The sequence below is a fragment of the Ictidomys tridecemlineatus genome, chromosome 2, assembly GCF_052094955.1.
Source record: "Ictidomys tridecemlineatus isolate mIctTri1 chromosome 2, mIctTri1.hap1, whole genome shotgun sequence".
Taxonomy (NCBI): domain Eukaryota; kingdom Metazoa; phylum Chordata; class Mammalia; order Rodentia; family Sciuridae; genus Ictidomys; species Ictidomys tridecemlineatus.
In genome coordinates, this window is record NC_135478.1 from 201,721,268 (window position 1) to 201,738,507 (window position 17,240).

The 17,240-nt window shown below is 34.2% G+C and overlaps 1 protein-coding gene across 7 annotated transcripts in view; it reads left to right on the top strand.

The window, feature by feature from the left end:
* Pex1 (peroxisomal biogenesis factor 1) overlaps positions 1-17,240 on the top strand; it is a 48,314-nt gene that overhangs the window by 21,277 nt on the left and 9,797 nt on the right. For all 7 annotated transcript variants that reach the window (XR_013435304.1, XM_078040419.1, XM_013365304.4 and 4 more), the window contains 7 exons: positions 2,574-2,670; positions 4,431-4,601; positions 6,288-6,442; positions 9,201-9,390; positions 9,780-9,946; positions 11,627-11,761; positions 14,428-14,492. Coding sequence is in view for 6 of the 7 variants with exons in the window: in XM_078040419.1 (XP_077896545.1) it covers positions 2,574-2,670; positions 4,431-4,601; positions 6,288-6,442; positions 9,201-9,390; positions 9,780-9,946; positions 11,627-11,761; positions 14,428-14,492 (980 nt within the window). In the remaining variant the exon portion in view is untranslated. The remainder of the gene's footprint in view (positions 1-2,573; positions 2,671-4,430; positions 4,602-6,287; positions 6,443-9,200; positions 9,391-9,779; positions 9,947-11,626; positions 11,762-14,427; positions 14,493-17,240) is intronic.

A 17,240-nucleotide genomic window follows, 5' to 3' on the forward strand; every position in this document is an offset into this window, starting at 1 on the left:
AAAATTAGTGTATAGTTTTCTGTTTTTGAACTGTCTTTGTTTGGTTTTGCTATCAGAGTAATACTGACCTCATATAAAATGAGTTAGGAAGTGATCCCTTATTGTCTTTTTTTTTTTGGTGGATATACAGAGATAGAAATAAGAGACACTCCATCACTGAGCCCTAGCCCCAGCCCTATTTTGTATTTTATTTAGAGACAGCCTCTCACTGAATTGCTTAGGGTTTTACCAAGTTGCTGAGGCTGGCTTTGAACTCTGAATCTCCTCCTGCCTTAACCTCCTGAGCTACAGCGCCCAGCTCTTTTGTCATCTTTTTTGGTTCATTCTTCTTTAAATGTTTCGTAAAATCTCCAGTGAAACCATCGGGGCCTAGATATTCTTTATTATTAGCTTTTTTATTACAAATTTATTTTTCTTAATGGTTTTAGGACTATTCAGGTAATCTCTTTTATCTTGGCTAACAAATACTTGGTGATTTTCAAGAATTTGGTCCATTTCTTGTACAGTGTCAAATCTGTAAGCATAAAGTTGTCTTATTATGTTTTAATCCCTGCAGCATCTGTTTTGATATGCTGTTGCCTAATAGTGGTTATTTGTGTCTTTTTTGTTGTTGTTATAGTTTCTTATGCTGCTTGAGATTGAACCTAGGGCCTCAAGGGCACATGCTAGGCAAGTTCTTTACCACCGAGTTATCCAAGTCCATATTTTTTTTTTTTTTTTAAAGAGAGAGTGAAAGAGGAGAGAGAGAGAGAGAATTTTTTAATATTTATTATTCTTTAGTTCTCGGCGGACACAACATCTTTGTTGGTATGTGGTGCTGAGGATAGAACCCGGGCTGCGCGCTCCAAGTCCATATTTTATTTAATCTTTGACAGACTTTCTTGAGGTTCCCGGCCTTTCTAAGGAGTTTACTGTCTTATTCTTTACCAATGCCATATTGAGGGCAAGGGTACACTCTGTGCATTTTTAATTTAAAAAAATTGCGGGGGGGGGTAGATATTGAGGATTGAGCCAGGATTGCTGAACTACTGAGCCACATTCCCAGGCCTTTCTATTTTTTTAGTTTGAGACAGGATCTCACTAAGTTGCTTAGGGCTTTACTAAGTTGCTGAGGCTGATCTCAAACTTTCAGTCCTATGGCAGGGCTGTTGGAATTAGGCAAATGACAATGATGAGAAATAATAGTAAATTGAGGGAAGAAACTGATAATAAAAGAACTATAGATACCTATTAGACTCAGCCTTGTTAGGGAACACTATTGCATTGTTCAGCAAAATTTAAGATTTGTTTACCTTTTGATAGCATAATTTCTCTTCTGATAACTTATTCGAAGGATATAGGTATAATCTGTCAAATCAACTTACATGGGATACTTATTTTAACTTTATAATAGTTAAAATTGGAATCAGTGTAAATGTGTACTAGAAGGAACTTGTTAAACATAGTTCAGTATATCCCTTGTTAAACATAGTATGGTTTTGTATGTGCACAGGGTTGTGTACCAAGGAGCCAGTACAGCTCTATATTTGTTAATGTGGAAAGAGGACAATTATATATTGTTAAGAAAAAAATCAACAGATTCCACCATTATGTACAACTATAATGCACCAATAAAAAATAGGGAAAAAAGTGAAGAAAACCTAACTTTCAAAAATCAGATTGTTAGGGGCTGGGAATGTAGCTCAGTTGGTAGAGTGCTTGCCTCGCAGGCACAAGGCCCTGGGTTCAACCCCTGAACTACCAAAAAAAAAAAAAATCATATTATTAAAAAATATTTCATGAATACTTAGTGCCATTTTTATAAATTTTCATAAAATACAGAATGTCTGGAAGTAGGATAAACATCAAAAGAATTGATGATGGTTACTTCTATAGAGTGAGATGATTACAGATTTTTTAACCTTCAATAATCCAAGAATAATTATTTTGCTTTTTATATTATTTTATGAAGAGGAAAAACTAAATATTTTACCTGAAATAAAAAACACATAGTACAGAGCCAATGCATGTAAAAGTAAACAGTAATAGACTGAAGGTTGCACTGAAGGTAGTCACAAGTAATCACGAATCATTAAGAATGTGTTAATTAAAATTAGTTAGGGTTGTGGCTCAGTGATAGAGTGCTTGCCTAGCATGTGTGAGGCCCTGGGTTCAATCCTTAGCACTACATAAAAATAAATAAGGTAATCTACAACTAAAAAAAAAAATAAAATTAGTTAATGTTAAGATAATAGAAAAATGAATAATAATTTAATTAATGTATATATTGTTCCCTTCTATTAGTAATAAAGAATTAGCTGTTTTTAAAGATTTTGATTTAAATATTAGTGGTTATTTTAACTAACAAGTTGTAAAAAAATCAGGTGTTCATTCTCTGTGCACTATAATGAACCTAATTTATATTGAACTCCTAGCACCTTAGCAGTTAAAGATCGAGCTAGTAGCACCAGAGTTCTACACTGCAGCTACCACTTATTGATTGATAAGGCTGAGTTTTGGTGGTTGCTACAATGACAGAATCTGTTTCTGTGATTAAATGTATTGTGAGTTCTGATGAAGCAATTATTTTCTAGGGAAGTGGAAAATCAACTTTAGCCAAAGCAATCTGTAAAGAAGCATTTGACATATTGGATGCCTATGTGGAGATAGTTGACTGTAAAACTTTACGAGGTATGATTGTAGTAATATTCTATGTAAGTTCCATGTTTAATAGGAATATTATTGTTAATCTAATAAATAGAGATATTGCCTAATCTTTAACTTTTATGCTTGTTATTTAGTCACTGAAAGTCCTTACAAATTTTAAGTCTGGCCTTTTAAATAATTAATTAATTTGTTTGTTTATTTTTTGGTACCAAGGATTGATCTCAGGAGCACGTGGCCACTAGTCACATCCCCAGCCCTATTTCATGTTTTATTTAGAGACAGGGTCTCACTGAGTTGCTTAGTGCCTTGCTTTGGCTGAGGCTGGCTTTGAACTCGCAATCCTCCTGCCTCAGCCTCCAAAGCCACTGGGATTAGAGGCCAGTGCCTGGCTCAAGTCTGGCCTATTAATATTTAATATTTGATGGAGGCCTTTTTTTTTTTTTTAGCTAAAACCCTTTTAGACTATATTTCTGGAAATTCCAACTTACACCACGTTATACACTCTGGGTATACACAATCTTTGAATTATTATGGGGATGGGTAAGTGAGTCCCTGTGGACAGCAATGAAGAGAATTACAATTTCACATATGACACCTTTGTTCTTTTTTTCTTTTATTTTGGTACCAGGGATTAAACTAAGGGATACTCGACCACTGAGCCACATCCCCAGCCCTATTTTGTATTTTATTTAGAGACAGGGTCTCACTGAGTTCCTTAGTGCCTCACTTTTGCTGAGGCTGGCTTTGAATTTGCAATCCTCCTGCCTCAGCTTCTTGAGCTGTTGGGATTATAGGCATGCACACCACCTTGCCCAGTGACACTTTTGTTCTTTTAAAGTCATTTTCATTATTATCTATTCAATTAAAATAATTTGTTGGGAAGGTTTTACTTTGAAAGGTTAATTTTTCCTCTTTAGCCCCACTACCAAATAGTCACAACTAGTCATTTTTTTAAACTATGATGTAATAAAAAACTAAAAAATAGCCTTTAAAATCCCTTTATTTCATTTGTTATAAAGGAGATTTTAGAAGCAATGTCCCTCAGAGTCCACCTTGAAGCCACATGGGAAAATTTTAATTTAGATCTAACAGGAAATCTTTATATCAGCTTATGAATTTGTATAGTATACTTTCTGTTCTTTGAAAATTGAAACTTTGTACTTCACCAGTAAATTTGAAGCCAGTTTTGAAATTTAGATATAATAATTTCAGTATCTCCAGTTCAGTGTTCACTTTTACCTGCATCTTTTTTTGTTTTAATGATACTGGGAATTATCTCAGAGGTGCTTTACCAGTGAGCTACATCCCTCCTCTTTTTATATTTTAGACAGAGTCTCAACAAGTTCCTAGGCTCACCTCAAATTTTCAGTCTTCTTGCCTTAGCCTCCTGAGTAACTAGGATTTCATGCATGTAGCACCATGCCTGGCTACCTGAATCTTGAACCTTTATATTTTCCCACATCCTATTTTTATTTCACTCTTTTATCATAACCATCTGATATTCTCTGTGGAGTAAGACTGGATAAATAGATACATACAAAAATAGCTAATTGTTTTTCTTTGTTATAAAGTTTGGCAGTTTACTGAATCTCTTGAGAATTTGTTAATTGTACCATGCCAATAATTAAGAGGTAGTTAATTAACACGTTTTATGATTGTTGTATTAACAAAACATGGATTGAAAAGTTAAATAATATTGAACTCTTCTTCTAATGCTTTTGAAAAGATAACCTGAAATTTTCTAGCCCTGAAATAACATTGAAATCTTGTCTTCTGTACTAAAGGAAAAAGGCTTGAAATCATACAAAAAACCCTAGAGGCAGCTTTCTCAGAGGCCCTATGGAGGCAGCCATCTGTCGTTTTGCTGGATGACTTGGATCTCATTGCTGGACTGTCTGCTGCCCCTGAACAGGAGCATAGTCCTGATGCGGTGCAGAGCCATCGGCTTGCACGTGGTAATACATCCTTTTGTCAGTCTTCAGTTTTAGTCTTCATGGTAAATCTGTTCTCTTTAGAGAATAGTATATATGGTGTGTTATGTGTTGTTTTTGAGGCCTCTGGGAGCATTCTGCAGTTGTTCTATATTTTTTAAAAATGGTAGAAGAAAACAATGAAAATACTACCATTTCATGGTTAGTGTTTTGGAGCCTTTTCATTCTCCTTTACTTATTGGAAACTGTTTAATTTATATAGATTTACTCTTGTTTTTGTTCATTTGGCAATTTTTTTTTTTTCTTTTGAGTACCAGGGATTGAACTCAGGGGCACTCGACGATTGAGCCACATCCTCAGTCCTATTTTTTGTATTTTATTTATAGAGACAGAGTCTCACTGAGTTGTTTAGTGTCTTGCTTTTTGCTGAGGCTGTCTTTGAACTCGTGATCCTCCTGTCTCAGTCTCTTTTGAGTTTCTGGGATTATAGGCACGCACCGCTGTGCCCAACTGGCAAATTTTTTTGAATGCATTTGTGAAGTATGTATTCTCAAAGTCAAGAAAAAAGAACACTGAACAGACAATTTTAGTATAGAATATTAATAAGGATGACTACCATGTGTTGAGTGCCCTTTCTGGGAGAGGGCTTGCTTTGTATACTATATATATAGATATTCTGGTTTTACAAATCAGTAAGTGGAAATTAAGAGATTAAGTAATTAGCCAAGGTGACCAATGAGGAGGTGGTAGGATATACTGAGCTAGAAATAGCCAGGGTACTTTAGGATCATATAACCTAAATTGAGGGTAAGGTGAGGTAACTCCTTATTGTCATAGAAGGCTCTTAGGAGGAGTTAATAACTGAGCTGAGTTTTGTTGTAGGAGTAGAAATTAATATGAACCAATTTCATGCTAATGAAGAAGCAAAGGATGTATAGTTACAGGGAAAGGCACAGAGGTATAGGAAATCATGGAATGTTGGGGAATATGGCAATAGTCAGAGGTTAAAATGCAAGAAAAGAGGGCTGGGGATGTGGCTCAAGCAGTAGCGCGCTCGCCTGGCATGCGTGCAACCCGGGTTCGATCCTCAGCACCACATACCAACAAAGATGTTGTGTCCGCCGAGAACTAAAATAAATAAATAAATAAATATTTAAAATTCTCTCTCTCTCTCTCTCTCTCTCTCTCTCTCTCTCTCTCTTTCTCTCTCTCTCCCCTCTCTCACTCTCTCTTTAAAAAAAAAAAATGCAAGAAAAGAACTGGTGGGGAGGTGAGGCTAGGTTTGCTGCCTCAAGGTTCTTGAGAGCTGAAATGGATACAAAGTGTAACCAGAGTGGCTTGGATTAATAATAACAAATATTAATCTCAAATTTTGAATTCTGTAGCACTGTTAAACTAGTGTTAACTAGTCCTACACTGAATTCTAAACACTGGATCTGTTAATCTAGTGTTTAATGGAGTACTTCAGATTTCTGAATCAGGACTCAGATATACATCATTAATGTCTGTTTTCATTCTGATCTTGTCATACCAAACCTTGCAAGACAGTGAGTGGGAAAAGATTATTCAGGAAATCATAGAAATATGAGCTGTATTTTGGTTAACAAACAGAACAGTTTTTTTGTTGGTTGATTGGTTGGGTTTTGTTGTTGTTGTTTATTAAATAGTTTTTTTCCCCCTGAGCTTTTACAATATATTGCTTAATTCTAGCTTTGAATGACATGATCAAAGAATTTATTTCCATGGGAAGTTTGGTTGCACTGATTGCCACAAGCCAGTTTCAACATTCTCTGCATCCTTTACTTGTTTCTGCTCAAGGAATTCACATATTTCAGTGTGTCCTGCACATTCAACCTCCTAATCAGGTAATAAACCAATAAAATTATTGAAATATTCCCCTCTTTATAGATAATTTTTTTTTTATACTGGGGATTGAACTCAGGGGTACTCAACCACTAAGCCACATCCTCATCCCTATTTTGTATTTTACTTAGAGACAGGATCCCACTGAGTTGCTTAGCGCCTCACAGTTGGTGAGGGTGACTTTGAACTTGAGATTCTTCTGAATTCTAAACACTGGATCTTCCAAGCCGATGGAGTTACAGGAGTGTGCCAGTTCTCCTGGCATTTTTTATTTTATATATTTTATATATTTTTTAGCTTATAGCTTTAAACTTAATATTTCTAAGTGATCATAAGGATATTTAAAAGCAATATTTGGTATATGTTGTGCTAAGTGCACAAATTATAATTTATTACTGTCTGCAATGTTGCCATGTTCTTTCCAAGAAAGAGGCTTTTTCTGAAAACAGTATTTCTTCTGAATGAGATGGAACAGGAGAAATGTGGATAGATAGATGTATTTTAAAAATTTGATTAAGCACTTTTTTCACCAGCACATATAGTCTGTAGTTCTCTTTGGGAATTCATGCTCACAAGGGTTTTAGTGCCACTGAGCTGAAAGAAATATGTTCTGGGACTGAAAAGCATGTTTTAAGTTTTTGTTTACAATGCTTACCAGGTATCTACCCTAAGTATTTAGACCCTATACTATTTAACTGTTGTTGACAAACAAAGTATTTACCTGTTTTTTAATGCAACAGAATGATAGCAGTGTTGGCATGTTTTTAGAAATTCATTTAATAGGAATAATCAAAAAAAGTACTTTTAAGGAACTACAATTTTTTTTTTTTTTTTTACAATTTTACTGTGGTATAATTGAGGTACAGCCAGTTCGAATATTTGAAGCAAATAATTTAATCAGTTTTAACATATGTATATACATGTATACAGGTATGTATGTTTGTGTGTGAGAGCATATGTTTTACGTACACACATACAAACATCATGCAGCCATCACCACAATTAAGGTTAGAAATATGTCTGTCACTCCTACAAGTTTAATCATAACCTTTTGTAATCTCTTCATCTTCTATTTCATTTCTAGGCAACCATTAATCTATTTTCTGTCACTTTAAATTATGTCAACCTGATTTTTCTCCAAATATGTGTAATCATGCCTCACATAAAAGGCATTTCAGTCAATTATGGACCACATATATGATGGTGGTCCAATAGGATTATAATGGAGCCTAAAAATCCCTATTACCTAATGATTTCATAGCTATAGCCATTGTAACATCCTAGTACAACACATTATTCATGTGTTTGTGGTGATGCTGGTGCATATAAGTCTACTGCCACTCATATAAAAGTATAATACATACAGTTATGTACAGTGATAATAAACAACTATGATACTGGTTTATGTTTTTACTGTGCTTTTTTTTTTAAAATCATTTTCAAGTGTACCTACCTCTTCTACTTATTGGAAAAAAAAAACTTTAATGTAAGGTAGTAATGCCTCATACATCTCATGTTTACCACAGCTCTTGATTGTACCATTTTCTTTTTTTTAATCATTCTTGTTTTGTTCATCATGGCCCTTAAGCATACAAAATTCACTGCTAATATTGACAGAAGGAGGCCAGCTTCAAGAGTCTGATCTAGAATCAAAAATGATTAAGGACTGCAAAGGTGGAAAATCAGTGATGATTATTGTTCACTAGTCATGCCTATTGAATGTCCTATTCTACAATCATAACGAATAAGAACAAAGTGACAGAAGTTGATCTGCTTCATTAAAAGGCTAAGCAAAAACTTGAGAAGGGCCTCTATTAGATAAGGAGAGATTTCTAATACCTGAATTAAAGACCAGACACCAGAGTTTATGCCTCTCAGCACCATGATCATGGCCAAAGCAAAGAGTTTATTTGTGATGTTAAAAGAAAAGGTTAGACCTCACCATTGTTTCATTTACGGTTAGTGTCGGGAGCTGCTCTGGAAATAATACTCCCTTAAGTCCTGAGCAAGAGATACTGAACAATTCTTGTGCCCTGCAATAACTTGGGCTTTACTTCTGCTCAAATAATGAGGCATGGCACCAGTAGTAGGGTCACCCTGTGGGGTTGAGTTACACTCACCCATTCCTTTTTAATTCGACCCCTTTGCCCATTTTGGGATAGAATGTTCCATGGAACCTCCCCTTGTGTGTCCCCTATATAAGAATAAAGAATTCCAGTGGCTCCCCCACTTTCCACAGACCCCTCAGGCCACAGAGCCATCCCTGGATTTTGAAAAGGTACTTCTGTGTGTTTGCATGCTTTCTTTGCCATTTTCGTAAGTTATTGAAATAGCCAGATTTGTGAACCCAGCAGTAGGTCGCCAGTTAGGGTAGATGACAATATATTCTTTCTTTTAAAACAATTTGAGAGTCATTATTATGTATATGAAACTAAAGGGGTGAGTCTGTGAGTGCTGATGAGAAGCAACTAAAGAATTTGTGGAAACTACCTAAACTGATTTTGATGAAAAATTATTTGCCAGAGCAAATTTGTCAAGAAAAGTTTGACAGAACAAATCTGGCAGAGCAATAGGATATACCATATAGCCTAGGTATGTAGTAGCCTGTACCACATGCATTTGTGTAAGGACAGTCTGTGATGTTCACATAATGATAAAACTTCATTTTTGGAACATATACCCATTATAAAGTAATGCATAACTACTAAAATGTGCAGGTGAACAAAATTAGTAATTTGAATTTTGTGTTTTTTTCTTTAGGAGCAAAGACTTGAAATTTTACATAATGTAATAAAAAATAAACTGGACTATGATATAAACAAGTTCACTGATCTTGACTTGCAACACATAGCCAAAGAAACTGAAGGGTTTGTGGCTAGAGATTTTACAATGCTTGTGGACCGAGCCATACATTCTTGTCTCTGTCATCAGCATATATCCACCAGGGAAGGTACATTTTTATTATTAAAAACTGAATTTGGAGTTTTCTTTCTGTTGTGGAGAAACATAATTGAAGTAAGGCAAGAAATAGAAATATTCCTTTTTTAGGACTGGGGTTGTGGCTCAGCAATAGATGGCTCACCTAGCATATGTGAGGTTCTGGGTTTGAGCCTCACTACCACATAAAAATAAATAAATAAATAAAGGTATTGTATCAACTACAAATAAAAAAATAAATATTTTTTAAAAATTAAAAACAAGAAATATTCCATTTTAGCCTTTGGATAAGCTATTATTTGAGTAGACAATTAGCATTTCCATCTAAAATAAAATGGCATAATTTAAAAATTCATAGATTGAAATATTACACTAAAAGAAGCTTTGTTTATTTTTAAACAGAATTAGTTTTAACAACATCGGACTTCGAAAAGGCTCTCAAAGGATTTACTCCTGCATCTCTACGAAATGTCAACTTGCATAAGCCAAAAGACCTGGGCTGGGATAAGATTGGTGGATTACATGAAGTTCGGCAGATACTTATGGATACTATCCAGTTACCAGCCAAGGTACTTTAAAAAAAGAAAAATAGATACTTTTCCCAGAGCCCTGAATCATTGGCTTTTTATGTTGGCTTGTCCAATCTTAGTTTGATTGAACAAGTGTTTACCGAGTTAGCAGTAAATGCCCAGCACCATTTTAGTACTTTAACAAATTTTTTAAGTATTTGATATTCTTTTTGCATATCAGAAACTTAGAAGGAAAGCTTAGGTGATATTTACAATAAATGCATTTTGATGTGAATTTCATAGTTCTGATTGAATCATTCAGATTGTACTAAAGCAAAATGTTAACTGTCTGCTGGGATTTGAACAGAAACAGAAAGATATAATCTGGGTGAAAGAATCATTTAGATCTACAGGGCTGGTGGATTAAGTCAGATTTCTAGACTCTGGGGATCAGTCCTGGAAAGTTGGCAGGCAGCATAAGCTTGTAGATGACAGAATAAAAGGGACAGAGGTAGATTATTATTCAAGAGATCAGACGGGCTGAGGATATAGCTCAGTTGGTAGAGTGCCTGCCTCACATGTACAAAGCTGTGGGTTCAATCCCCAGCACCACACAAAAAAATTTTAAGATTTTGAGCTGGATGTGGGAGTGCATGCCTGTAATCCCAGCGGCATGGGAAGCCAAGACGGGAGGATCACAAGTTCAAAGCCAGCATCAGCCTCTGTGAGGCACTAAGCAACTCGGTGAGACCCTGTCTCTAAATAAAATATGAAATAGGGCTGGGGATGTGGATCAGTGGTTGAGTGCCCCTGAGTTCAATCTCTGGTACCCACAAAAAAAGGGGGAGATCAGATAGTAGAGTCTAGGGAAGAGTCAGGGACCCATGCAAAGAATGAAGAAATGGGTAAGGACCTTGGGTTACATGTAGCTGAATGGCAGCTCCTGGGAATTGGTCACTTTTGAGGCCTGGGTCATATTGAGTACAGCACATGACTCTGGGATAAAGCCTGTGTGAGAGAAGATGGGCATGGAAGGATTAGCCAGAGCTTTATGACTCCATATGCTGAGCATGGGTACCAGGTCTTAATACCCAGAAAATGGAGACTACATGTGTAACTGCTGACTGAGGCCTTTTGTAGATTAGAATACAAATGGAGATAAGGTTGGAATTTTGTCCACAGGTGGAAATAATGAGGCATACGTAATCGAGGAGACCAGGATATTGCAGACAGTATCCTGATGTTTTTCTGACTTGAAAAAGATGTTTGCTTTTTGAGAAGCATCAATCATTTGTTCAGCCTGGACACATTCAGGAGATTTTCCTATATAAGGTCATTACATGTGCTTCTCTGTCACTTTTTTTCTTTCTCAATCAAGCACACAGGTGTCATAACTTGCACTGTGAACACACAAGTAGAAGATAGTATACTTGTTAAAAGTTTGTCTTCATTTTCTTAATGTAGTACTTTTATAGTGTTTGGGAAAAAAATAGGAATAGCAGAAGTAAGTTCAGACACAGTTGTATGCATTTTATATAGGATATATCCTCTGGTCCAGCCAGGAAAATCTGCAGTAGCTTCTTTGAATTCATTATTTTTAGTAGGAATTTTATTTTCTGATGTTGTGCTATTAATAAAGGCAGCAATTATCACCATCTGAATACTTTTTTCTGTATGTTGATTGTTAGCTGGTGCTTTGTGTTTCCGTTTAGATTTGGACTCTATTTTTGTATTTTTCAGTACCCAGAATTATTTGCAAACTTGCCCATAAGGCAGAGAACAGGAATATTGTTGTATGGTCCTCCTGGCACAGGAAAAACCTTACTAGCTGGGGTAGTTGCACGAGAGAGTGGAATGAATTTTATTAGTGTCAAGGTATGTATGCATTTTTTCTTTTTCTTTATTTAGATAAAACTTAAGTACAATTGACTATTTTAAAGTGTATAGTTTATTGGCGTTTAGTGCATTCACAAAGCTGTGCAACCACCACCTCTATAGTTTGAAATTTTTTCATCCCATTCTCTGTTCTACCCATTCCCTAGCAACCAGAAGTCTGCTTTCTGTGGATGTGGATCTGCCTACTCTGTATATTTCATATGAAGGGATTCTAGCAATATGTGACCTTTTCTAACTTCTTTCGCATTGTGCAATGGTTTCATGTTTCATCCAAGTTGCAGCATGTATTACTACTCTATTCCTTTTTATAATTGAATAATAATGCCATGCATACCTGTACCCCACTTGATTTATCTATCATCATCATTGTTAAATATTTGGCTGCTACAAATAATGGTGCTGTACATATCCATGTACAAATTTCTGTCCATGTTACAAATTTATGTTAACATGTTTTTATTTCACTCGAGTATATAATGATAGTGGAATTGTTGGGTAATTCCATGTTTAACTTCTTGAGGAACCTCCAAACTATTTTTCACAGTAATAGCATCATTTTCTATCCCCACCAACAATGTGTGTGGGGTTTCCTAATTCTCTATTCTCGCCAACACCATTTATGTTTCTTGACTGGGTTAGTCTCATATTTGGAAAGCTATTTGGGAGCAGTGATCCTTTTATTAGTTAAAGCTGTAAGAATTAAGTAATAAGCCATATCTCTTGTATGATTTCTCACTTCCTTGTTTATGGCAAATTTTTGTGCATTTTCAATAGAATTCTACATAAATATTCAGGTAAAAGCAAACTATACTGAAAGGAAGAAAATCTTTAAGACTAGATTTTGAGCTGGGCACTGTGGTGCCTCCCAAGTTCAAAACCAGCCTCAGCAACTTTGCAGGGCTTAAGCAACTTAGTGAGACCATATCTCTAAATAAAAAATTTTTAAAAAGAAAAAGGCTGAGCTTTATTTGAGGTTGATTTATAATCTGAAAGCCATATGCGATTGGGTTTTGCCTACCCTCTTGTATTATGATTTTTTGTGAATTGGGTACATGGCACCCTGGCCTGATGGAGAAACACTAAAACTTTAATTTTCTTATCTTTCTCTGGATTCTGACATAACCATGACCATACTCTTCTTTTTATAATTGTCACTAGAATGTGCTTTTGTTGTTGTTGTTGTTGTTTTAGTTATATAATTTTCTAGATTGGTGAATATTGAGTTTTTCCATTAGGAAGGACAACTTATCCCCTTAATAAAATCATAAAATCATACTTTGGGCTGAATTCCCAGTGGAGAGTTTTCAGGAGGAAGTTTTTCTTCCCTGGGTAGGTCAGTGTGGATCCTAGGAGGCACACATCAAAGACAGAGGTCTTTAACTGACACAAGCATGTTGCCTTGTTTCAAATATTTTGCCTTAAGTTATTTCTTGTTCCATCCTTTAATCCTGTAGTTTTCTGATTGTATAAAGAAGTATAGTTAATATAGTAACAGATGTATAGATGGCTGGTATTATAAATTCTTTATTTTGGCCACTTCTCTGATCAGTATTTGGTCTTTTGGAGATAGTGATTTTTCACTGGAGAAATTGTTGCCTTGTTTCAAATATTTTACCTTAAGTTATTTCTTGTTCCATCCTTTAATCCTGTAGTTTTCTGATTGTATCAGTATCTTTCTGTTTTGAGAGATCCTAATTTAAGGAAAGATTATACTCGTTATTGATTTTTACTTTACATAGTGAAATTTGTTTTAAAAGTTTTTCAGTTGACTTTTAGGAAAGGTGGTATATTCTTGAACTACTATACAGATAATTTTGTTTCAGTAATTGATTGCTAACTAAAGTAAATTATGTCTTCATATTTTTTGGAATCTCCAAAGATTTGAGATAGATGGAACTTTTAAAAAGCATTTGTTACTTCACTAAACAAATCATTATGTAGTACTTCTATGGCAGCCACTATTTTGGGACCTGAAATTCAGCCATGAACAGAACTTTCTTTTTGGATCTTACATTCTACTAGTGGAAAGAGACAATAAGCAGATATACCCATCAAATGTAAAACTTACTGCCAGGTGAAGGTAAGTACTATTTAGGAAGAAAAACAGGGTAAGGAGACATGAAGTAACTGGATTGGATCACAGATGATATTTTCACGCAGGATTTTTCAGGAGAGGTGGCACTTTGACAAGCTTTAAATGATATAAAGCTGTAGGTTGCTAGGCATAGTGGTGCACACCTGTAATCCCAGGGACTCAAGAGGTTGAGGCAAAAGGATCACATTTGAAAGCCAGCCTCAGCAAATTACCAAGGCCCTAAACAACTTAATGAGACCTTGTCTCAATAAATTAAAAGGACTGGGGATGTGGCTTAGTGGTTAAGTATAATTAAGTTCAATCCCCAGTATAAAAACAAAAAAAAAAGCTATAGGTCATGAGACTGAGAATGTTCGAAGCAGAGGAAACCCCATGTGTAGAACTTGTGGTGTGATTATTATTCCAGCAAACATCAATTTTTAAAATGTGTTTGAGATATCTATTTAATCATATTAAAATTTTTCTGTGATTCACTTAGATTTAGTCTAAAACCAACACTATGTTTTGTTTTTTAATTTTATCTCACCTCTAATTTTATTTTACCTAATAGGGACCAGAGTTACTCAGCAAATATATTGGAGCAAGTGAACAAGCTGTTCGGGATATTTTTATTAGGTCAGTTCCCTATTAATGTTTTAAAATAACTGACTGCATTATTATTTATTAGTCAATCCTTGTTGGTCTCACTTTTTGCTTTGGTTTTGTGGTGTTTGTTTTTGCAGTACTGACGATCAAACCCAGTACTCACATACAATAGATAAGCACTGTACCACTGAGCTATATCCATTGTTTTTTGAGAAATACTGTTTGAAACATATGATTTATGGAAATCATTAATAAACTAAAGGACTAATATTCTGTTTCACCAAAAATGCTATTAAAATATGAAACATTTTCAATATTAAATGTTATAGATTATTTGGTTTTATAATAGAAATATTTCAAGCCAGGGTTGTGGCCCAATGATAGAGCACTTGCCTGGCAAGTACGAGGCACTAGGTTCAAATCTCAGCACCACATAATAAGTAAAATAAAGTTATTATGTCCATCTACAACTACAAATATTTTTTAAAAAGAAATATTCCTAAACATGGAATCATAAGTAGTTTTATATATATATATATATATATAAAGAAGTCTCAGAGAAAATTCTTACATGAAACATAATTATTCCTGATTTATCTCTTTATTTTTTAAGGTCCAAATTATTATTATTATTATTTTTTGGTACCAGGGATTGAACTAAGGGGTGTTTAACCACTGAGCCATATACCCTTCTCTTTTTTTGTATTTTATTTAGAGACGGGGTTTCACTAAGTTGCTGAGGCTGGCTTTGAACTCGATCTTACTGGCTTAGCCTCCCAAGCCACTGAGATTATAGGAGATTACAGGCATGTGTCACTGTGTCCAGCCAGATTATTTTTCCAATTCTAATTTGTCTGTTATAAATCAAGATTCCATATGACCAATTTAATTAAAATAAAATAACTATTACTGAATTTGCATAAAATGCATATAAATACAGAACATAATATTTAAGGATAAAAATAATTATACATGTAAGATACAGTTATGAAGATTTCAAATTAATAAGTCTGTTCCATTCTTCTAAAAATTTCATTTTAAAGTATTTAAAATTTATTAAGTATTTAAATTTTATTTTAAAGTATGCAGTTAAGAGGATATATATGGACTGGGGTTGTAGCTCATCGATTGAGCACTAGCCTCACACACATGAGGCACTGGGTTTGATCCTCAGCACCACATAGAAAAGTAAATAAATAAAGATATTGTGTTGGGGCTGGGGATGTGGCTCAAGCGGTAGCGCGCTCGCCTAGCATGCGTGCGGCCCGGGTTCGATCCTCAGCAGCACCACATACCAACAAAGATGTTGTGTCCGCTGAGAACTAAGAAAAAGTAAATAAATGTTAAAATTCTAAAAAAAAAAAAAAAAAAAAAAAAGATATTGTGTTCATCTATAACTAAAAAAAAGATTTTTTTTAAAAAGGATCTATATAACACAACCTGTATAGTTCTATATCATATACAACCAGAAGAATGAGAACTTATACTCCATTTATGTATGATGTGTCAAAATGCATTCTAGTGTCATGTATAACTAATTAGAACAATTTTTTAAAAAATCAAAGAGGATATATATAGAATACATATGTAGTTTATAAAATAATAATAAAATGGACATTTACATATCCACTACCCAGTTTAAGAAATAAAACATTATCAGGAAAAAGCATTATTAGAGATAAAGATAGTCACTACTTCTTGATAAAAATTCACTTCACCAAGAAGATATTTTAATTCTAAAATTGTACCCAATAATAAATAGAGCTTCAAAATATTTGAAGTAAAAATTGATTGAGGAGAAATTGACAAATTCACCTTCATAGTAATACATTTTAACACAGTTCTCAATAATTATTGGATTGAAGCAAATAGAGCAGTAAAAGTGAAGAGATTTGAACAACATAGTCAAAAATTGATCAGTATATTTAGAACATGCACTCAACAAGTAGAAAATATGCCTTCTTTTCAAGCCCAATTGAACATTTTAAAAAATTGATCATACATGTAGCAATTGCAGTAGGTTTCAGAAGAACAGTATCATGTAGACTATTCTGAAAATATAGTTGAGTTAAAATAAGTAATAAAAGATCAATCTCTCATACATTTTTTTAAAAAATTATCTATTCTAAATCATAGGTTAAGGAAAAAATTACAATGTGGATACTTAATATCCAAATGATGGTGAAAATAATGTCAGTTTAAAATGTGAGATGTTATAAAACTAATTTCAAGGTAAATTTGTAGCATTAAGAATTTAGAAAAGAAAAAAAGGTTGCAAGTTAATCACTATGTATCTGTCTCAAGAAATTGGGAAAATTATAGGTATAAATAGAGAAAAAAAGATAAACAAATTTAAGTTTTAAAAAAAGCAGATAAAAGGGAATAATAAAGACAGAACAAAATTTCATGAACTAGAAAACAATTCAGTTGACAGCTTCACCAAGCCAGGTTATTTTAAAAAATTAATGGATCTCAAGCAAGTTTAATTGAGAGGAAGGAAAGGAGCTGTGAGTAAACAGTATTAAGGCTAAAAGGAGAGATGTGACTAAAATATACCCAAAATGGAAAAGAGAATAAAGGAATGTCATGAAAAACTCTATGCTAATATAGTTGAAAATTTAGGTAACATAGATGAAAATGCAGTTGACTAAAATTGAGCAAAGAAGAAATAAAATCTCAATAGTCCTTTAACTAGAAAAAAATGAGTCTCTAGTTTAAAAATCTTTAAGTGTTAGTGTTCCAGGAGAATTTTGCCAAACATTTTAGGAACAGATATTC